This window comes from Trichoderma gamsii (genome assembly GCF_001481775.2).
Source record: "Trichoderma gamsii strain T6085 chromosome Unknown Scaffold_2.2, whole genome shotgun sequence".
In the NCBI taxonomy this organism is placed as follows: Eukaryota; Fungi; Ascomycota; class Sordariomycetes; order Hypocreales; family Hypocreaceae; genus Trichoderma; species Trichoderma gamsii.
The window spans coordinates 1126000-1148629 of record NW_020171339.1 but is presented as its reverse complement, the minus strand read 5'-3'; the positions used below and the strand labels follow the sequence as shown (position 1 = coordinate 1148629).

Here is a 22630-nt window from a genome sequence, read left to right as displayed (position 1 = left end):
TAGGTGCAGCAACAGTGCTGCAGTAATGTGCGAGGTACCTATGGATCAGTGCAGATTTGTCGGAATAGAAAGAGCCTATGGGATCGAATTACAGTGGAAATTGAAGCTGTATTTCTGACGATAAGGGGAGTTGAGTGAGGTGGAAAGGTGGGAGGTATAGCATATCTCCACAGATATCCAGTCTGTCCTACAAAGAGAGTTGTACAATAGGAGGCCTAGAGGCCTAACAGACATGAATGATAAGGGCATTGTCCCTGCACCGCTTTTATCATGCGTATAGCCGCAGCAAGGACGTCTATGGGCTGTATCGTGACGTTTTGACGGCTTTGTGCTTCCGATGAGTGGACCACGTAAGAGAATCCGGCCATTGAAACCAATATTTTGATGATACAGGGCTTGGGCACTATATTTGACTGTTTGATCAGTCGCGTCGAAGCGCAAAGCGAGCAGTGATTAGGACACACTGGTAATTATTCGAGACACAGTGAACCAAGTAAATGGGAATGCTAGCTAGGTAGTTATTACATGTATCCAATGCAGCGCTTTTATTGTTGAGCTCCTCAAAATAGCCCAAATCTATAACTATAGCTACTGCGGGCTTCCTCTACTTCCTCTACTTCCTCTACCTCTTGCCTACTCTACCTTCTCTGCATTACCGGTCTCAATTTCCTTGTCTGCTTGGTATGCATAGATAGTAATATGTACATGGATATACCATATATGCACACTACTAACCACCTTATGAAAGTAACAAATTGCGTACGAGGATATAAAATCGGGCCGTTGAATGGTAGTTTCAATTCCATATTATCACATACAGCGTCAAAGTCTAATGGTCTGAAACAGTAAAAGGTAGTATGTTGACTCTATTTTCACTACACTTGCTACCTACAAGGTAGCAGCTGTCCACCGCAACTCAGCCGTCTTAAATCTGACTCTCCCCAAAAGATGCAAGCACAATGCTCGAGTGTGATATCTAAGTTAAATAACCCGTCCAACTTCTTATTTCCTGCCAAACGCCTTCGGAATCCATCAAGAATAAGCATTTATCGCCAACCCTCATATCTTCAAACAACAAGCTATATTCTTCTTCTTCCCTTATCTCCTTCATTATCCAGTCGTAAATGTCCAATTTGCTAAACATACTCAAGTGTTTCGTTATAATTCACCAAGCCTCCTTGCTTTCTACTGAAAGCGATACCCTCCAAACTGGCCTGGAGCTGGTGCGCCGAATCCAGATGGTGGCGGCGCGGGAGGCCATTGGGTTGGAGTTCCACTTGCGTCGGTCGCCCCGTAGGGAATCGTTGGGAACGCGCCGCCGGTCTCTGTCCTTAGAGGCGACTGTCTATAGACATTGGATGCAGGTGCAATTCGGCCATACGGGCTGATCGGCCTTGGAAAGTCTCCTGAAGGCTGTCGCCCGTGTACTGGAGCGGTAAAGCGGTATTGTCCCCCGGTTTGTGCCTTCCAAGTTCCGTAGTCTGGAAGCGGCGTATCGCGTAGGAGAGAAACCATGTTGGCTGCACTGAGTCGTTGCGAGTCATAGGTATGGGCAGGAGGGAGAATCCCCAAGAGGAACGTAATATCACGATGAAGGGCCGATGACTGGTTGCGGCGCTGCTGGTCGAGCCGTCGGCCAGCCGCCCCTTTGAGAGGGGATGATCCTCTGGCGAGCCTCTTTGGGGGGTTGAGCTCTTCGTCATCTGGACCCAGGGGGCGCTTCGGAGAAGCAGTAGCTCTGACATACTGCGGCCGCGGGCTCAGCTCTCGCTGCGGGGGAAAGCTGTTGCGTGTTGATGCAGGTTTCTCAGTGACGAGGGCGGCAAACTTTGGCCGCATTTGTGCAGCCTTGGAAATAATGACTGGGGCGACGACGGGGTCGAACTTGTCAGTCGAGTAGCGGGCGGCAAAGATGTTGAGTTTGGGGTCCTCGGGGAACAACTCCGCCATTCTCGCTTCGATCTTGTGGATCTGAGATAGTTCGCCGTATTGAGATTCGTATTTATGGAAATATGCGTATAGAAGCTTCGCCTTGTGAAGTGTCTCTGGGTTGGCGACAAGGCGGTTAACGCAAGTCTCGAAAACTACTCGAGCATCTAGAATGGCAGTTAGACATGACACCTATACTTCAGCTGATGCATCACAGCAGCTGAATGACTTACTCGTAGTATCGTCCTTGGAATGCAAAAACTTCAAGTATTCGACAATGAAGCCTTCATCATTTGGAAATAGGCGAGCTCCGCGCTCGAAAATCTTGGCGCCAACTGTATCTTTGTAAACTACGGATTCCAGCAAAGCAACAGCAACATATACGTCGCTGGTCAGACGCCCCTTTTGTCGTGCATCAGTGAAGACTTTGCGCAATCCGCCATCTGTTTGATTGCCTTTGCCTTGGATACGGCGGATTGCCCTTGCCAAGGCAACCCACACATATGAAATGATGCGGGAGAGAAGGTTGGTCTCGGCGGCGTAACCTTTCTGGATTACGGCAATACGCTCCTCAGTAGATACCTTCTGTTGCATCCCTTCTTCGTGATCATCATCGTAGTTTTGCTCGATTGACTGCTGTACAGGCGCCTCCTGCGCAGCCGCTTGCCGGAGAGTGGAAATTTCCAGCTTTTCACGCTCTTTCGCCTTGTCTCCCATTGCATACAACGTATTCAAGACATCATCATAAGGCTTCCGAACAGCTTTGGCAAACTCGGATTTGTCTCCTTCTCGCAGTGGGGACGTGGACTCAATGTAGTCTGCATGCTTCAGAGCTAGTAAAACGCTCTCAGGGTTCGCAGCAATGCCTTGTACCAAAAACTCGGCACCCATTTCTTTGTCAACGTCTCCTGCATCGTTCTGAAAACACCATTCTGCCGCATCGACCCAAAGTTCGGGCCAGAAGCGCAAAGCCATCAATGCCTGCTTGTAGCAATACAGGACTCGCTGTGCAAAGACCTTGGGCTCGTCTGCCTTGAGCACAAGCGGATCTTCCTTCTCCCACTCGATCCACTTCTTCCACAACGCAACTTGATCGCGAAATTCTTGATCACCTTCAAAACCAGGCGCTGGTGGCAATCTGGGGAGGTTTGAACGCTTCAAACCCCGCGTGATATTGTCCAAGGCAATATTGCCACTCTTCGCAGACATGTAACCGGGAGATCGCTCCTGGATAAACTTGCGTCCCTATTGTCGAGTTAGCAGAAGGCGTACCATTATCGATGGGTGGAGAGACGCACCGTGACTTTATTGAGCGCCATTTCGAACTGATCGTAATCTTTCCACAGGTTGTTCACCGTCGACATGGGTACGTTGATTGCACGATGGTACGCTTTACGCAGCTGATCCATCTTTTGTTGGTCTTGCCAACCAGTACCTCCAATCTGTCCGGGGCCGCTTTTGATAAACTGGACGTAATCCTGCCAGATATTCCCCGAGTCCCGGTCAACGCCAATGTTATCGATTACAAACTCATACGATTGGGTTACAGTTCTCCTGGCCTGCCCGTTCGAATCATTATTGAGGTCGTTTCGACGGCGAATGTAGTTGAGATAAACGGTCCAGAGCTTGACGTTCGGAACGGTCATCAAGCATCGTCCGAACAGCTGCTCGGCATTGACGAAATTGTCCATGCCGAGCTCCAACTCGATCCATTCTACCCACATGTCCGCCTATTACTGTCAGCCATGCATCAGGGTTGAAAGGAATAGGTGCCCCTCTTCAAGGTTTTAGAGCGGTCGGCCTGTTAAGCCTCTCAAACTTACCGATTGGGGAAAGTTCTCCAAAAACTGGTTATAAATCTTGCGAACATCGTCCAGTCTGTTGTTGCGCCTATGTTCGGCAATAAGATTCACCCAAGCATCCATATCCCCCCGAGGGTCCTCTTTAATGCGAGCCTCGAATAACGTTACCGGGTCAAGGCTAGCCATAGGCGTTGCAGTCACGTTGGATGGAACATTAGTGGGAGCAGGAGGAACTGGAACATTGGCCTTAATCTCAGTGGGCTGACCAACTTGGCTCTGCGATACCGAGGGCTCGGCCAGGCCTGAGTTGTCTCCCTCGTCGTCTTCTTCGTCATCGGAGGCTTCCACTAAGAAGCCACCAGACATTTTTGGTTTGGGTGTTGGACGTTGAGAAAGGACAGCGGGGGCAGCGGAAGCGGCGTCTTCAGGGACAGGAGGGTCTGGGAGAACTGTTTCAACGGGGACATATTCTGGGTCATAATCCCCTCCATCCTCTGTTCCATTATCCGCTGATTCACCTGACACATGAGAGTCTTGAGCAAAGTTATCAACTTGTTCGTCGCTATGCTGAGTATGAGCGCCTTCGGCAGCCGCAAATCCATCATCGTCCCACGAAGTGCCTTCGGAAGCCATCTTGATAGGTTTTCTTTATAATTCAACTCAAAGTACCACAGGGGATGTCAGTGAAGCCCCAACTGAGCAATACTTTGACGATGGAGGAGCGTCAATGGCTCACGCAACGAAAACTCGGATATTCTTGCTCAGCAGCGAAGCTGCGAGGGTGTCGTGACTGGTTACGAATCGATCGACTTTGAAGAACTATGAGATTCGAATTAGAATACTGTCGCTATGGTGAATGGCGGTAAACTTCAAACCTTTGTACTGCCGCAGTGTAGCGGGCAAGGTAGATACCGTTTTAGTAGATACCGTTTTCGTCCTTGCCGGCCAGCAAACCGCGTCGCTCGTCGTCAGCGTCAAGCAGGAAGCTGCAGCGCTTTCGTGAAGGTGCGAAATCGGGTTCGATACAACGCGACAGAGCTGCCGTCCAGCTAGAGCAAGGCGAAATAGCGGTCCCTAGATCAGGATCAGGGAGCTCGCGCCAGAAACGTGTTTGACCGAGATGATGCTGGTGCTGAGATGGGAATTGGAGCACTTGAAAATTAGAGTCACCCAAGCTCCCAATTGGGGAAGGCTGTGGACCAGGCTGGCGGTCTTGCGTGCGCGAGGTACTAAGTACGGGGAATTTCAGCGGCAGGTACGTGCTGGCTGGCTGGTTTTCAGCGCCTGACCCGCTAAACAGCTCAGCGGCCTCTGTCTCAGTTCGGGGCGGCCAAGGTTCTCGCAACCTCAGCGACAAGGCATCCACCAGGTGCCAGCTCATGTACCAGCGTACCTCTGTAGGGTCGGCCAAATCACAGGCGCCACACAACCACTTTACGCGAAGCGCTACGGTCGCGTCTCCAGAGGCTAGAGGTATACCTGATCAACTTGTGTTCACCTTTTTGTCAGTTTACCAATTCTTCCACCTGAAGCAGCCACGTCTCTTCCCTTCTCTCTGCACATATAAAAGCCAGCGACTTGCCGATTCTCTTGCTTTTGCGCCTCGACTGGGCTTTCTCTCTTCCGCCGCACGTCGTTTTCCAGGCATCATCTCCACGGTTACCGACTTTCTTGGTTGCCCCTCCGACGACTTCTTCGTCCCTTCTATCCCTTCGACGACTGGGCCCTGCGCAAACTTTTCCCCATCGCGTTGTTCAATTGAGATTCTCTCACAGCCAACGCATCACCTCTGCTAATTGTCTGTTGTTGTTTTCTCGAGAACCCGCCACCATGTCTGTCGTGTCACTTCTTGGCGTTCGGGTGATGAACAACCCCGCCAAATTCACCGACAAGTACGAGTTTGAGATCACATTCGAGTGCCTTGAGAACCTTGAGAAGGGTGAGTCGCGTTGACGTAACACCCCAGACCTGTTAATATATAGTTTTCTAACTAATTGCGCGCAGATCTCGAGTGGAAGCTGACCTACGTCGGATCTGCTACCTCGTAAGAACGACCATCTTCGTTGGGCATCATCCCCTCCCTCCAGTTCTAACCCATCGCAGCGATCAATATGACCAGGAGCTAGACTCCCTTCTTGTCGGCCCCATTCCGGTCGGAGTCAACAAATTCGTCTTCGAGGCCGAGGCTCCCAACACCACTCGCATCCCCGACGCCGATGTTCTTGGCGTTACGGTCATCCTCCTCACCTGCGCCTACGATGGCCGCGAATTTGTGCGCGTCGGATACTACGTCAACAACGAGTACGACTCGGATGAGCTCAACGCTGAGCCACCTGCGAAGCCGATCATTGAGAGAGTGAAGCGAAACGTCCTCGCCGAGAAACCACGAGTGACCCGCTTCGCTATCAAATGGTGAGAAGATATCCTGCGCCACATATTAAAATGACAAATTCTAATGCTATTGCCAATAGGGACTCTGACGCCTCTGCACCCCCTGAATTCCCTCCTGAGCAACCCGAGGCCGACCTTGTTGCGGACGAGGAAGAATACGGTGCTGAGGAAGCCGAGGAGGAGGCTGCCGATGATGCTGCTGAAGAAGCCGCCGCCAAAGAAAAGGGCGAAGACGATGAGATGGCTGGCGTTGAGAGCGAGCACCAGAACGGACATGGTCACGATCAGGAGGAGGACGAGATGTCCGAGGATGGCAGCGTTGACATTGAGGGCGAAAGCGAAGACGAGATAGAGGAAGAGGAAGAGGGCGAGGGCGGCGCGGATGGTGACGATGATGCCATGGAGGTTGATGGTGCCGCGGCCGCTCACAACCCTGTTTCAGTCGTGTCGTAATTCACACCATTACGGAGCTCCGACGAGCCTTTTCTGTGTGCGGATATTGAGCACACTTTGCTTTTATGGCGTTGTGCCGTTTAGACGGGACATAGAGTTACGAAGACCCTATGGAATGGGATTGGATGGCATCGGTTGGGAGGGAGGGGTGGATAGGCGGTTCGGTACAATTGGTGATATCCTCAAAAATCTTGTTATAAGTAGTGGCAAGAAGACAAAATGATAGTATATGACGAAGGACGGTAGTGCTTGTCGAGGCTACCATGGCGTCGATAATGGATCATGATTGTGACTAAAGAGCATTTGTCGTCGGTCGCTGGAGCGGACGTCTCATCGCCCCGTCGGAGAGACGGAATATCGACGTTATTCCTACCATTTCCATGCCTCGGATCTCACGTGCGAGGTCTGCGTCATGGGCTGCGCGAGCGGAATCTTGAAGCCTCTCCGCACTCGGCTGAAGCAGACATCCGCTACTGCTATTATGTACGTATGTGCCGTGAAACCCCCCACGCGCTTCGGCATGACAAGCAGGCATCTCTAACATGATGGAATACTCCAGTTTGGGGCGTTGTTGCCAGCAGATTCATACCCTCGGCCGCCTCCAGCCGCACCAACCCGCCTGTCCACGCTTAGACGGGCGAAAGCACTCAGCCTCACTTTTGCTCGCCTCACTTTTTGAGCGCCAAGAAGCGACTTTAATCAAAAGCGAACATGCTGAACAACAGCGAAGGCAGCAAAGGATGCCCCCTAATTAACCACACCAAGACACCGAGCTAAACACAATTAGACAGGCAGCCGTCGGTCTTCTTCCCCGGCCCCTTGAAGAGCGGACCTGTGCTCACAGGACTCAGCTGCACGTGGGGTTGTGCGCCGCCATCACTCAGCCTTCACACATCGCACAAAATTACTGCAGCCTGTAACTGACGCCAAGGACCAAAGGAATGGCATTGTTCTTGTTCTTTGCTTTTTCATGCTGCGGCTCTAAAGCATGTGCCTGGCTTTGTAATAAAAAAACACGTAGGCGGGCGACTCCGAAACACTGCAGCAGCGCTGCGTCATCCTCTTTTGGCCTCGGTGGATGGAAGAGGCAGCCGAGCTGAGCTGAAGTCTGGTGTTTAAAGTTGGGTACATGTATATCTATATAACGCCCTCTTCGTGTTGTGAGATTTGATAGGATGGAAACTCTTTGTTGGTTTTCTACTTTTGCCATACTGCAGAATTGTTGTTACTGTTACTAAATAATAGACAAAGTTCAAATAACTTCACAATATCATCGTTCAACTTGATTAGACAAGATACTCAACTCAGCCATGGCTGCTCAGCCGCGCAGCAACACCAGCTTGGAAGAGCTCGTCAGATCAGTCGAGCACCACCACGAGCAGTATCTGCGCAGCCTCCACAGCTTCCACGAAACCCTCAGCGCCCATAAACGAGAGCGCTCCGACATCCACGGCCTGGCAACGCCTCCTCTGCGAGCGCTCACCTTCACCAGCGATGCCAACAGCATCCTGTTGCCTCGTCCGCGCCGCGATACTCCCGATACATGCAGCCATGAGCGCCCATCATATTATCCGTCTCCTAGAATTCCTCCACTTACGCCAAATCTCAATCATCCAACCGGCAGTGGCTACGGCAGCATCCCTGACGAGGAGATCCCCTTCATCCCTCTTCTAGATGGTTCGTCTATGCGTCACGTTCCAGCTGAAGGCACATCTTCATCACATGTCCGCGGAATCCTTGCCCCAAGGAGCTTCTCCGACGAAGACCTCATCAAACACCTTCGTGACTCAGACTTTTGCAGCGACTTCTCCAGCCGGCTCAACGACAAGGACGAGCCTTTGCCGCTGTGGGAAATTGATTCTACGCAGACATTTCGCGAGTCAGCTGCTGCTGAGGGAGAGCGTTTTGACAGCTCGACATTTGAAGTATACGAGGTTGGGCAGGATGATAGGCCGGTCAAGACGACACTGGATGTTGATGTCCAAGGCTTCGTCAGATATGTTGGCGAAGAGCCGCCAGAGTCACCCGAGTTCATCGTCGATGCGCCAATTGTTTGGGAGTCTATCAAGGAAGTCAACCATAGCGGCCAGGCTGTTGGTCGTATCACGTAAGTTATGCTACCCCCTTTATGCCGTCGTCGTCATCCACCACTCGTTTGTTTGCGTGTCTTGATCCAAGTATATGCTACATCTACTACATCTACTACATCTACTACATCTACTACATCTACTACATCTACTACATCTACTACATCTACTACATCTGCTACATCTGCTAATACCAGAGATAGCATCGTCCAGGAACCAACGCCTCTTATGCTCGCCGCCCTGCATCTCACCATGTCGCCTCACTTCGACATGACCGAGCTCCTTCACCACCTCCTCTCCGACGACCCCAACGGCGGCCGAACCCACGCCTTCATGCATCGAGCCTACGAGCGATCTCCATCCTCATCAGCTTACGCATCTTCAGCATCTCCCATGTTATCCCCCCTAAACATATCCAACAACATGAAAAGCGGCGGCACATCTTCATTCTCTTCTTCCTCCCATCTCCGCCAACGATCCTTCTTCTTCGTCTTCAAATACTACACCCTCGTCCCTAAAGATCTCGACCCCGCCCCCTGGCAGCTCTACGAAAGACGCCCCTCAGACAAACGCCTCGACGACCACATCGACATTGCCGAATGCGGCTCCATCCTCGCTCTCTCCTTAGAAGGCGAGCCAACCAAGACGCTCAAAATGCGACCTCGCAGAGAGCGCGCCAGGGAAGGCTTTCTCTTCGACACGTTCGGGCCCTGGCACCTCCTCAGCATCCAGAGCTTCCCCGACGACGAACACACCGTCAGGGGGGACGACTTCCAAGAGCTCAAAAGATTCTGCAACGGCCCGTACGCCTTCCTAGAGCTCCTCATAACAGAATACCGCGACGCCGGCAAACGGAACCAGATCCTCCACGAGCGCATCACCAAGCTCATCACGCCTCCCACAGAATTCATGTTCAACCACCACCTCCGCGACAAGCTCCTCTTCGAAGACAAGCACTTCACCTACATCCGCCGCTACTTCTGGGCCTACAACACCCTCGCCGTCATCAACACCGGCATCAAGGCCATGATCGCCGCCTACGTCGACACCTTCACCGACGACTTCTGGGCCGGCACGCACCCGCTGCTGTGGCCGCACCCGTCGCCGCCACAGTCCCCCGACGCGATGGACTATGCCGCCAAGATGGCCGTCTTGCGGAGAGAGCTAGACAAGGTCGTGAGTGACCTGAGTGAGGTGCTGAAGCGGAATGAGCGCACGCGAAAGGAGATTGAGAATCTGAGGGATCAGCTGTTTAGCGGGAGTTCGATCAAGGAGAGCAGGAGGGCTATTGATCAGGGGGATAATATCCGCATCCTGACGGTGATTAGCATGCTCTTCTTGCCTCTTACGTTTGTGACTGTAAGTACAAACACTTCCATCTCGTGCCCGACTTCATCTCTTTTCAATACTGTATACTAATTTCGATCAAACCAACAGTCCGTCTTCGGCATCACAGAGCTCCACATCCCCGTAACAGACTGGCGCTTCCCCGTCACAATGGTCCTCGTCGGCGTCCCCTTCATCATCCTCCTCTACCTCATCCAAACTCGGCCCTTTGTCCAGTGCATCCAAAAGATTCACGAGTTATCTCACTCGCTCCTCTATCTACTCGTCCATCTTTTCGGCCTCTTACCTCGTCTCTTTCGCAAACTGGACTCTTCTACTTCCAAGGATACCCGGTCTGTGTCTGCGCTTTCGCCGTCCAAAGGCCGCAAGAGGAGGCTCACTATGAGACGGCCAGCTGAATGTGGCCCTGGAGGGAATAGCGGTGCTGGCGGTAATCACAAATCATCGTGGCGTCGGCCATGGGCTTTGATGAGAAGAACAGTTGGCGGGGATGAGAAAGATGTAGTATAGAATCTGTAAGAGAGCTTTTCCCTGGATATATGGAAGATTTGCTTTACAGTGCACCATACAGATTGTCGACTATCATAGAACAGCCAACTTTATACCAGTAGCTAGAGAGTACACCACAAGAATAAATAAAGAATAGATTGCTCCTAATACGTATCGTTCCATTCAAAACTAGGTAGATAAAAATACAGCAAAAGCTTCCAAAACTCTCCCACTAGATAGTCGCATTACCAAAGATATTTATTATTAATGACAGCGAGGAGAAGGGAAGTGTAAGCAATGAAAAAAGAGAGCAAAGCAAAACGAACTATCCATTCGCATAAGATTTCGAAAATACCTCCCAATTCATGGACCAGCCATTGAGAAGGGGAAAACACATAATACGGCATCTCTCCTTCCCATCATTACCAAAGGTATAAATAAGTATCGTGACAGACCATCCACCTGCTCCAAAGGGGAAAAAAATAAAACAAAAATCGAAAATGATAGAGAAGCTGTAGTTGAAAACTAGGAGCGTACCAAAGTCGCATTACTAGTTGACACACTCCAAAAAAAGGAAACGAATAGGTTTCCGTGATGCTCCATAACGCCCGGTGCCTTCTTTTCCGCCATCCCTCCATTCCCCCTTTTGCATATAGTCGTGATGCGTCGAGTATGATTTGCATTCGACATGGCAGCAAAATTAGTATTAGCTGTGGCCATCATCGGGCGTAATTTACCAGCCCTTCTTCCGAGCAAATCTCTTATTGAGCAGTGCAAGGACTTTGGGGACGTTAAATTGAACGTATTCGAGATCCAGCTCGTCTTGGTTATCTTTCTGCATCTCAAGCAGATCATCGAGCTTGAGGTCGAGTTCAAGCAATCCTCGGTTTCGGCCTTGTTTTTACCATGTTAGCGATAGATCGTAGAGACTAATACCTGGAAAGAGAAAAAGAACTTACCTTTGTAGTGTAGGGAAATGACAAATGTACCAGGCAGGGGGCTGGTGAAGTTGAAGTAGATGTTGGCCCGTCTGTTATCCGGGACATTACTCTTCTGAATGACACCCTCCTTCTCAAGCTGCTGGTGAGTAAACTTGTACGGTCCGAGAACCTGCTGCTTTTGCTGCTTTCGCTTAGTGCCTTCGCTCTGGGATCGTACGTTGTGGAGGTAGCTCTTGTATGTGTCAAGTTGACCGACTAAATAAGCGTTGTGATCACGGATTGTCTTGAAGACTTCCTCGAGTTTCTCAGTCTCAGCAATCACAGCATCCTTCAACGAGCCCAGATGCTGGAGCTCCTGCTCAACCTCATCCCTCAACAGATCAAACTGGTCGGCTTTGTCGATAACGCCAAGCTCTTGGAGCTGGGACAAAAGCTCCATGGCCCTGATACCTTTACGCACCATGACGGCGTCATTGCGGCTGGTGGCAGCAGCATCCGCAACACGCTCAAGCCGTAGCGGCCGCTTAGAAACGGCACTGCTCTGAGGAATCGTTCGCATAATCTGCACAAAGATGGACTTGGCTTCCATAAAGTACACTTCCTCCTGTGTAATATCCAGAGCCGCGGTCAAGTCGTCGATTGCAGTCTCCCATCTGCTAAACAGGGGAAGGTTGATGACTCGGTTCTCTTTGCGAGGCACTTGAGGAGGGGCCGGACCCAGCTCAGATACGATGATGGCCAGGTGCGATGCCTCATCTTTGCACAGTTCGGTGTTGTGCTTGTCAATTAGCGAATGCATTGCGTAGACTTCGTTCAGCGTAATTTCAAGTCCAAGGTCCTTCTTGGAAAGAGCGACGTAATTGTCCATTTCCAGACTTTCATAAAAGTCGCCAACTTCACACAAGTCAAGCATGAACTTGTTGATCCTGTCCTTGTTCTGTTGGATAAAGGGCTGGAGCTTGGCCATGTATGGCTCCTTGGCATAAGAGGGCTTGTTTGCCAAGTTTTGGAGCATCTTGGCAATCAGAGTGAGAGTTCGGCGAGGGCGTTCGGCGGGCGTTCCGTCAATGAGCATGTACGACTTGGGTGTGACAATGGCTGGGTTGATGAAGCGCAAGAAGAAAAAGCCACCGATCAAAGTACAGATAATCTGGTCGTTAGCATCGGGATATTTGCGCTTCGTCAAGCTTCTAATCTGCTTGCAGATCCAGCGAATGCCGTAAGGAGCCTCCTCCAGTCCGTCCATGATGGTAGACAAGAAGCCGTTGGCAATCTCAATGAGCATGGTCAGTCGCGGTTCGATAATGGCCTGAACCTGAGGATTCTCTGCGGCCTGTTCGGCAGTGACGCCCTTGGGAAGATTGGGAGGCAGTGTGCCAGTATCTTCTTCAATCTGTTCGACCATGCGCTCGTACACTTTGAGGGGGTTAATTTCCAAATCCAGGTCTCGCAACTCGATTAAGCTGTTGATCCTATCAGCCAGCGCAATCTTTAGAAAGCTCTGACCCGGGCCTCTTCGTGTGTAGGTCGTCATCATGCGTGAGACGGGTGTGTTGGCTCGAAGTAGCGAGGAATAGTCAGGAGTATTATCGAATTGGTAGGTGAGGACAGACTAAGTAGCAAAGAGGATATGTTAGCTGGAAAGGCGTTGCAATCGTAACCACGCCTAGGGGGGCATCGTACCTGAAACATGGTAAGCAGCAGATGCTCTTCTCGACTTTCATACTGATTTCCGTAAATGGTGAACATGACCGTCTGCAGAAGCGAGTCGATTTCCGACATTGAGACGAGTCGACAAAGATGAGCAATGTGCCTGGGCTCGGATTGCAAGAGAAACAAGAGGTTGCCGTATTTCTGAGTCTTGTCGTCATTAGGGAAGACACCTTCTTCCATTTCGCCTTCTTCAAGATGGCTGGCTACTTCGTTTTGCTGCAAGGGCATTAGCAAGCGTCATCAGAGCATAAACCACACCGCACTTTATACACGTACTTCTTCCAGCGCCATGCGGTTTTGGATAAGCAGCGCAATTCTCGAATCAAGGTAGCGGACGTCCTTTTCGAGGACGAAATTCTTCTTCGATTGGGAGGATATTTTGGATTTGAGATCCCGTAGGGCTTTCTGGGCTGTAGATTGGGGACGTCAGTCTTCCGATAGTATCAAAAGGGGAAGCAAGGTCCGCAGCTGTGGCTGGTGCATTCTCACCTTTAGCGAGATCGTCCTCAATTTGCATCTCTCCTTCATTCGCGGTCATGGACATGTACAGCGCGGACATGGAGTACCGCTTCGACTGGCGCGCCGAGCGCGAGCCATCGTAGGTGGACATTGTGTTTTGGCGCGAGAGCTGTTGGAAGGAAGATGTTGATGCTGTGGAGGCTCTCGAAGGGGTATGCAGCATGACAGGCATTATGGGTATTGGCGCTGTGCGACCGAAGGGAGGGTCGGGCCTTGTCGCCCCAGGGCCTCGGAAGTGTTGACGATGGGGAAGATGATGGCTGCTTCTAAGCGATAATGCTCATCACTCGACAAAGTTGTCGTCTAATCGAATTTTGCTCAGATTGATTGGGTTTTTTATTTCATGCGTCGTCGATGAAACAGATGGAGGCGTTGGAGGGGAACAGACAGGCTGTAGCCACCAAAGAGAAGGCAGTTAAAATTCGTAGAAGAAAAAAGAGAGAGAAGCTCAGAACAAATGCAATTGTTAATAACACGCTCGTGGTACAGTTTGCGTCGGCTTCGGAGGAGCTTCACAAGCGACTCAGCGATGGTGTAACGATTCGATCGAGGGTATCCCGTGCAGTTCGAAGAATGGGCGAGGAAAAAGCGAGAGCGCTGGCGTCAAAAATCGCTTTTCGAATCAAGTAGCGTTCGGAATTCTATTTCGACCAAGCAAAAAGAAGAGAACAAAAGCTAGGCTCGATGCTTCAGAAAGACAGGAACACACGTGCTGAATCCAAAAAATGAAACGAGGACGATTGATTAAGAGGCGAGATAGTCGGTCGCGCAGGAGAGAAGGCTGGATAGAGGCGTCAGGACAGCGTCGCTAGCCGAGCGGAACACAGGCAAATCTCGGTTCGAGCGAGAGAAAGACGCGGAAGGCAGAGGTTTGAGTCGGGCACAGGCGATGCGAGGCGAGGCGATGCGATGCAGAAACAAGGTGCCGCGGCGTCTCGTCTAAGCTGGCGCGCAGGAGTTGCAGGACGGATGAGACGAGGGCACAGCGCAGCAGGAAATAGGTTTGTGGCTGCGACGGCTGGTGGTGATGGTGGTATCAAGAGCAGCGCATTAAAACTGGAGCAGCGCGTCTTGTTTGGGCGGGCTCGAGGAGAGGGGAAGCACGTCGGGTCCAGGGGCTGCAGCGGATTTGTCCCAATCAGCACAGGCGAGCAGATCCCAGCACCAGAGCACCGCTGCAGGCCCCAACGAGCTAGGCGGGCCTTCAGGTTGCGGCGACGTCTGGCTGCGAGTTGATGTACAAAACCAGCCCCGGAGCAGCGTGCCTGGAGCGCCACACGCGGACTCCATTCCTTAGCGCACGACGCCGCTAGCAGCAGGCAGGCCCAAGCACTAGCACTGCTGTACGACGGCCGCCCTGCAGCGGTCTGGGGTAGCGCTGCCAGGCCCTGCTCAGGGACAGACGACGGAGTACCCGCCCGTCTATCGGAAAAGGCTGCAGTGCACCAACCACGCTTGGCAGGCTCTTGGCCAGGGGTACCGTGGCGCACACCACCATCGCTAGTGGCCTCCATAGCGCTGCCATGGCCCTTTGGCGACGAGAGGCCGTCACCTGCATATCGCACTGGTCCATTCAACGAGCATGCAGCCCTCTCAGCGCTGGAAGGACGCCCCGTCACACAGCGGGATTCTCTGCAGTCACTTGGGCGTTGGAGAATGGTGGAGGGCCTCTCTTGATGCGGCATGTAGGCGTCAGGGTGCGCCGACGAATGATGTGATTCATGGGGCCATCCGTGGCATCTAGAGTTGCAAACTGTATCAAGTGCAATTGCTGTCCGAGGTACATGTACCCGCACGTACTCGTGCTCTCTTAACAGAGCACAGCCCCATGCCTCTTTCGCTGCAGTCACATATCAGGCACTATCACTTGTACTAGCATCTCTCTCAGCCTCTCTCTTACGCCGATTTTGATTTATTTTTTCCACAGTCGTCATCCCGCGGCAGGGCGCTACGTTAATATCCCAAGACACGAGAGAAGAAAAGAAAAAAAAGATAGTCCAGGGTGTAGTGCCGTCTAGCCTTGCTTCGAACGCAGCAAAGGGCATTTAGCACGAGTAAGGTGCTGATCCAATGTGCAATCCAGAGGGGCGGCGGGGTAGCGCTGCGTGTAGCGCCGAGCCACGCGCAGGTACCTGCTACTCGGCCTGAGCTTTGCATGCGTCCCGGAGCTGCTATTTGTACAAGTCCAAAGTCTGGACGTCGTATTGGCCTGCCCATCGCTATTTTGAGCGGCAATGATACTCAAGAGCCTTGGCTAGCTCCAGCCACCGGGTAAAATACACATGTGCCGTCAATGATACTTTTGCAGCAGCAATCCAGCAACATGGCCCCCATGAAGTCGTACTCGTGCCAGTAAGCGAGCAAGCAGGCAATCGAGGCTCCGCGAATAAGAACGGCGAATAAGATAAGTCAAACACGGTGCTTTCGACCACTTCCTGTCTGGCTCACATTTTCTCTGCTGCGTTCGCCTCACAACGTTGAAACTGTGGACGCCGCGTCTCAGATAACTACGGGTACAATGCAGCTCATTCAGGGGTTTTAGGATGACGTCTGGCCTCTTTTGTCGCCAGAACTAGCGCTTGTACGAGAGGCAGAGGTTCGCACAGAGTGCTGTACTAGTACGGTATAAGTACTAAGGGATCAAATAGACGCAGTTTAGCAGCGACTACTGCTAAGTAGTACATAGTACTTGTTGCTCCGTGCAAAACTCCATACATGCACTCCAGACCAGCCCCTTGCAAGCGCCATGTATCATGTATCAGCACTCACAATCTTTTTGCTGAAACGCACCAGTTGGTGAGCAGCGGCCTGTCGCCATGTCTGGAGTAGCATGGATGATACGCCAGGGGCTGGTGGAGACTGCAGCCAGATATGCCTTTGCCTATCCTACTGTACAGTATTTCGCTGTGAACGGAGGATGCTCTGCAACGCAAGTGCTGCCTCGATTTCGCCCCCTTGGCGCTGCGATGCGTATATTCCGTGCGATGTCCTACCTTATTTCTTGGCCACGGCGTCGCAGTCTTGAGGATCGTCATGCAAAACATACGAGTTTTTGTCGAATTACTCTCCTAGTTCTTCGTATCAAGTCATGCCCAGCCCCTTACACGTATCGGCGGAGTAGCGCATACTGCTTCTGCTACTGCGACTGCGACTGCGACTGCTAAAGTTCAACTGCAGCACCGTCATACTGCAAACGATGAGTTCCTCTCTCACTCCACAGGCTGCATCCTTTCATGGCCTCCACTCACTCTCTCCTTGCAAGCCCACTTGCAGAAAATATCCGCTCGTCGAGGGGTCCCATGACTGGTAGGGGAAAAAAAAGTGAGATAGAATCGCTGGGGAGCGGGCTGGTGCCAAATGTGGCCTAGGGCCAGGCACGGATTACGGAATGCCAACTGGATATAATTCCCGGGAAAAGGACTAAAAACGGCGAGAGAGAAAGAAAGAGAGATATGATCAATTCGTAAGGAACAGTAATACCGAATACATAGGTATTATGGAGCATCAGGCTCGAATAGATAATCCAACCCTTGCGGCTGCGAAGATAACCGCCCTCCTCATGCAACTCCTTGTGTGCCAATGCAGTGATTCCTCCATATAGGTAAAGATCGATCTAATTATACTCTACATACACCACGACCAACTATCTAAAGGTATTACAAGTACTATATGCACCTTGCTCGCCCCCCACGCTCTCTCTCTCTCTCTCTCTTTCTTTCTGGTAGAATCCACAAATCCTCAGGCCATCTCCCAACGCGCACTCTTCATTGAGGCCACTCCGACTCTGTCATGCCTGATATCTGACTGGTGTGCCCTTACACATGCGCATGCAGCCTGCGGTGCCTCTTGTCCCTGCAGTCCTTCAATCTCACAGCAATCCCAGAATAATCCTAGAATGGCAGGAAACTCCCCAATGGTCCATCACCAAAGCACGTCCCTCTGCATCGCCCGTGCTTTAACCCCTGTGATCTGCTGGTTGCCGAGTGAGGTTTTTTGCCGGCATGGTACGTCAGAATACATGTAGCCCCTTTTGCCGGCAAGCCTCCCATGCGCCACTAGTTCGTCCGGGACGTGATAGACGGACAGGTGCATGAACCACTTCAACAGCCGGATACTCTGGGAGTTTTCGAATAACAGTTGCCGGTGGTGAGTGCATATACAATACGTACATGCACAGTGTTGTATTGTGACGTTATGGAGCAAGAAACTGCCATGATTCAAGTTGCATGTGCATGCAGACTTGGACTTTAAGCTCGTATCATCCACCTGGCCTCTCCGTCTTGCTTTCGCTACGCAAACTATTAAATTGCGCGCGGAGCTAGATTGCATCTTAATTCTATCATTTATGACGGGCAGAGGGGGAGATAGCGCGATGAGCGACAAATAAGGGAAAAGTGCTCCCGCTTGTTGTTGGTGAACTCTATCAACCCCTGTTTATGGGCAAATATCGCGCTTGACGGTACGACCTAGTGTTGGACGCTTCTCTGTTGTAAAGTATGCCGCGAGCAGGAGCCATAAACTTGATAAATGACGAAAGTATAACACATTCCTGCATGCAATACCTTGGAGAGTTAAGTAACTGATATTCCCAAGGACGTTGATAACAATAGCGTGTCCATATCGATAGAGCTCCACGACGATACTGGCCGTTATGAAGGGTAAGACAGCAGGTTCAATGTCCAACATGCATTGATTGGCGCTGCATGCACATGGAAACTACATATAGTTACGAGAATATTATACTACAGTGGCCAGCATTGAACGGAGGACAGGAATTTACGGCGCGGGCGGGGCCGGCAGGCTACGAGGGGTCCCGGCTGACTGTAATCAAGCTAGCAGCTCGCGTCGTTGACGCCACTCGTCATTGTCTGAAGCTCACTCACCTTGCCTTGTCCCCTTCTGCCATTCTCCCCCGCCATCACCACTTTAGCTGTCAGGCAGTCTTACATTCCGAAACCCAAACACCGCTGACAATGGCTTTCCGTCTGCCCCTCCGCCGCATTGCCCTGGCACGCCCCGCCGTTGCGCGTGGCTTCCACTCCACGCCTCGGGCCTTTGTCAAGGCAGGGGACGCACTCCCGAGCTTCGAGCTGTTCGAGAACTCAGCTGCCAGCAAGGTCAACCTGGCTGAGGAGTTCCAGAAGGGCAACGGCTACATTGTTGGCGTGCCCGGCGCCTTCACCGGCACCTGCTCCACCAAGCACATTCCCTCGTACATCAACCACCCCAACCTCAAGAGCTCCGGCCAAGTGTTTGTCGTTGCCGTCAATGACCCCTTTGTGTAAGGATTCGCAATCTCATGAAGGCGCCTGGATATGATTGCTAATTGCTTTCTACAGCATGAAGGCTTGGCAAGACCAGCTGGATCCTGCCGGAGAGACTGGCGTGAGTTCATGCTGCCGTCATTTATCGCCAAAAAAGAGCTGCCGCTGATTCTCTTGTAGATTCGATTTGTTGCCGACCCAACTGCCGAGTTCACAAAGGCACTTGAGCTTGACTTTGACGATGCTGCTCCTGTCCTTGGCGGCACTCGAAGCAAGCGCTACGCCTTGAAGATTGAAGACGGCAAAGTCACTGCTACTTATATCGAGCCAGACAGTACAGGCACTGCCGGTGAGTTTTCGTTGGATTCAAAGCATTGTCAAAGCGACAAGTATTGACATATTGTTTCATTTAGTGTCAATGGCCGAGCAGGTTCTCAACTGAGAGGGATAGCAAATGCATGGAAAGAGATCCGGCTTTGTAAGAAACCATTGTGACTGGGCCATGTGATGTCATGCTTGGCTTGCATTCTTTGCGAGTGTTAGTCTACACTATTGGCCATTACGGAAACATGTTGCTCATACGCAATTAAATAATGGAAGTACTTATAGCTTTGCAATGAATACATGTATGCTGCTACCACGGCCGTTTTCAAATGTATATGGCAATCAAGTAATTTCATATGTAGTCTAATTGCCTTGTTGAGCCATGGCTGGGGTGCTGGGCAACTTTCCTAACAAAAGTCAAAGGAAAACCTTTTTTTGCCTGAATATATGTGAGTTCGCACTACGGCGGCCCTTGATATGGAAATCATGGATGACATAAGACACTCGTACCAAGCCTGTAAGCCTCCTGCCTGATGTGAATCCCTGGACAAGGCTTCAAGGTTGTAATATCTAGCTAAGACTGACCATTCTCACCAGGGATGCGGTCTTTATACACCGCTATTCGGCGTTTTACAAGTAAGTTTTCCCTATGGTAATACATACATGTCATGTACGGAGAAGATACTACCTCATTGGGAGTGAATTCACACTGCCAGTCTTGCGTGTCTGTTGGGAAAAAACAGAAAGAATTGTACAAAAAATAATCTCGACTCAAAATCTGATAGATACTTTTTGCTCTTTTTTGACAGCACCACTTCCTTAGCTTAGGCATCCAACCGACTTTTCTTCTCTTCATGCTCTTTTTCTCCTATTGGTAAGCCCGAGCAGTGGCCAAGATGCATCCGGCCATTGGCTGCCTGGCCTGCCCCCAGCTAGGCGGCTGCGATGCGCTAAGACTGCCCGCAAGATCTCTCGTGCAGGCCTGCCGTTGGCCACCTGATGGGCCCACCGCCGCCGCCGCCTGACTCAGCCGCTGCCGAAGAAATGCCGGCACCTTATTCGGCGCTCGACCTGCCCAACTCCATTCTCTTCATCCTGTCCTGAATCACTTAAACGATGATTTGACGCCTCTGTTGAGAATCTTCCTTCTGCTCGATTCACCCGGCTCGCCTCGCCATCATACCCTCGCCCTACGTCGCCCTACATCGCCTTGAACACGCAGCAGCGCGCCGTCCTCGCCTGATCCCGTCCTTCTCGTCCCACCGATCCGGCGTGCACCTGAGTCCACCGAGTGCCGTCACAAGGGCCCCTCTTAGCGTGCTGCATCACTATCTCGTCTGCCAGCGCACCATCGTCGACCTGCAGGCTTGCTGCTTGCCCGCTCACCACCGTCACGATTCCTCCCATAACGAGAAAGCGAAAGGCTGCCGAGGCGACGATCACATCTGCAGACGCCGAGAGCACTCCCCAGAAGAAAATCGTCGCCTCAGCCAGTCTCCCTGCCGCACCTCCTACGCCCCAAACCACCCGCGATATGGATTCCGAGGAAGAATACATGTCTCCCATCTCCACTGATGATGATGAAATCATGCAAGACGACAGCGGTGATGAACTCTCCGGTCCAGATGGTGAGTCCAACGCTGCTACCTTCTCTCACCCGGCCTTCTCGGAAGCTCCTTCCCGTGAGCCTGACTAATCCATGTTGTTTTCAGATTTCGACGAGGATGATTTTGACGAACCCGACCCAGACTTTGGACTATCAGCAAAAGACATGGATAAGAAAAAGGCGGCCGCTCACGCGGTATCTTTCAAGGTCCTCGAGCCATCCGATATCAGGCGCCAGCAAGATGACATGATGAGCGACGTCAACCTGATCCTTGACTTGACCAAAGAGGATGCAGCCATCATGTTACGCCACTTTCGATGGAACAAAGAAAGACTACTAGAAGACTACATGGACCGCCCAGAAAAGGTTCTAGAAGCCGCTGGTCTAAACAGTACTTCTTCCACCCAGCCAAAACTACAGGCCGTTCCCGGCTTTGTATGCGACATCTGCTGTGAAGATGAGGACGGCTTACAGACCTTCGCGATGAAGTGCGGTCACCGCTACTGTGTTAACTGCTACCGCCAATACCTCACACAGAAGATCCAAGACGAAGGAGAATCTGCCAGGATCCAGTGTCCTTCAGATGGGTGTGGTCGTATCTTGGACTCGCGGTCACTCGACCTCCTCGTCACCTCGGAGCTGACGGTTCGCTACAATGAATTGCTCAACCGCACATACGTGGAAGACAAAGATACTTTCAAATGGTGCCCGGCTCCGGACTGCCCTAACGCCATAGAATGCGGCGTTAAGAAGAAGGACCTGGATAAGGTTGTTCCTACAGTTGAATGCCTCTGTGGCAACAGGTTCTGCTTTGGATGCGCAAACCCCGACCATCAACCTGCACCCTGTGATTTAGTCAAGCGGTGGCTGAAAAAGTGTGCTGATGACTCAGAAACTGCCAACTGGATCTCGGCGCACACAAAGGAATGTCCCAAGTGCAGTTCGACGATCGAAAAGAATGGCGGATGCAACCACATGACATGTAGGAAATGCAAATATGAGTTTTGCTGGATGTGCATGGGTCTCTGGTCTGAGCACGGCACAAGCTGGTACAACTGCAATAGATATGAGGAGAAGAGCGGAGCCGAAGCGAGGGATGCGCAGACCAGATCACGCACGTCTCTTGAACGGTACCTGCACTATTATAACCGATATGCCAACCACGAGCAGTCCGCTAAGTTGGACAAAGATATCGCGCAGAAGACTGAGAAGAAGATGGTGCAGCTCCAGACCACATCGGGCATGTCTTGGATCGAAGTGCAGTATCTCAACTCTGCATCTCAGGCCCTCCAGACCTGCAGGCAGACTCTCAAGTGGACTTACGCTTTTGCCTTCTACCTGGCCAAAACCAATTTGACAGAGATTTTTGAGGACAACCAAAAGGATCTTGAAATGGCTGTTGAGAACTTGTCCGAGATGTTTGAGAAGCCCATCAACGAACTATCCGACCCGAAGCTGAAGGTCGATATCATGGACAAGACATCTTATTGCAACAAGAGACGTATTATTCTGCTTGAAGATACTGCCGAGAACCTTGCCAAAGGTATAATCAACGAAGCCTCCTGATGACTACTCTCTCTCGATCATTACTAACACATCCACTGACAGCCAAATGGACGTTCAACGCAGATCTCATGAACGGATCAACATTGCTGCTTAACAAACAATAGACAGCCTCTTTGGTTCCGTTTATTGAGACCCATCCGTTTCTATTGTGGGAAATAGACCGATGCGCCTGGCCGCTGCTAGCATGTCCGTTGCCTAT

At 51.4% G+C, this 22630-nt stretch overlaps 7 protein-coding genes across 7 annotated transcripts; 4 read left to right on the top strand and 3 right to left on the bottom strand.

Moving 5' to 3' along the window:
- Positions 1 to 1185: 1185 nt before the first annotated feature.
- Positions 1186 to 4364, bottom strand: TGAM01_v200878 (mRNA 3'-end-processing protein RNA14; the record flags this gene model as incomplete). Its single annotated transcript, XM_018808878.1, has 4 exons — positions 1186 to 2096; positions 2163 to 3174; positions 3228 to 3659; positions 3753 to 4364. 4 exons carry the CDS (start codon positions 4362 to 4364, stop codon positions 1186 to 1188), a joined length of 2967 nt encoding a protein of 988 aa, XP_018657868.1.
- A 1197-nt stretch (positions 4365 to 5561) lies between these two features.
- TGAM01_v200877 (ASF1 like histone chaperone) lies at positions 5562 to 6575 on the top strand (the record flags this gene model as incomplete). Its single annotated transcript, XM_018808880.1, has 4 exons — positions 5562 to 5670; positions 5736 to 5775; positions 5835 to 6143; positions 6203 to 6575. 4 exons carry the CDS (start codon positions 5562 to 5564, stop codon positions 6573 to 6575), a joined length of 831 nt encoding a protein of 276 aa, XP_018657870.1.
- Positions 6576 to 7885: 1310 nt separating this feature from the next.
- TGAM01_v200876 (hypothetical protein) lies at positions 7886 to 10519 on the top strand (the record flags this gene model as incomplete). Its single annotated transcript, XM_018808881.1, has 3 exons — positions 7886 to 8682; positions 8866 to 10021; positions 10100 to 10519. 3 exons carry the CDS (start codon positions 7886 to 7888, stop codon positions 10517 to 10519), a joined length of 2373 nt encoding a protein of 790 aa, XP_018657871.1.
- A 712-nt stretch (positions 10520 to 11231) lies between these two features.
- TGAM01_v200875 (GTPase-activator protein for Ras-like GTPase) lies at positions 11232 to 13762 on the bottom strand (the record flags this gene model as incomplete). The annotated part of the gene is made up of 5 exons (XM_024548640.1): positions 11232 to 11357; positions 11435 to 13051; positions 13123 to 13368; positions 13429 to 13562; positions 13642 to 13762. 5 exons carry the CDS (start codon positions 13760 to 13762, stop codon positions 11232 to 11234), a joined length of 2244 nt encoding a protein of 747 aa, XP_024406651.1.
- A 703-nt stretch (positions 13763 to 14465) lies between these two features.
- Positions 14466 to 15356, bottom strand: TGAM01_v200874 (hypothetical protein; the record flags this gene model as incomplete). Its single annotated transcript, XM_018808883.1, has 1 exon — positions 14466 to 15356. The coding sequence occupies one exon, from the start codon at positions 15354 to 15356 to the stop codon at positions 14466 to 14468; it is 891 nt and encodes a 296-aa protein (XP_018657873.1).
- A 3018-nt stretch (positions 15357 to 18374) lies between these two features.
- TGAM01_v200873 (hypothetical protein) lies at positions 18375 to 19377 on the top strand (the record flags this gene model as incomplete). The annotated part of the gene is made up of 4 exons (XM_018808884.2): positions 18375 to 18952; positions 19011 to 19056; positions 19116 to 19284; positions 19349 to 19377. The coding sequence occupies 4 exons, from the start codon at positions 18375 to 18377 to the stop codon at positions 19375 to 19377; spliced, it is 822 nt and encodes a 273-aa protein (XP_018657874.2).
- A 1653-nt stretch (positions 19378 to 21030) lies between these two features.
- TGAM01_v200872 (hypothetical protein) lies at positions 21031 to 22431 on the top strand (the record flags this gene model as incomplete). The annotated part of the gene is made up of 1 exon (XM_018808885.2): positions 21031 to 22431. The coding sequence occupies one exon, from the start codon at positions 21031 to 21033 to the stop codon at positions 22429 to 22431; it is 1401 nt and encodes a 466-aa protein (XP_018657875.2).
- Between the last annotated feature and the right edge of the window lie 199 nt (positions 22432 to 22630).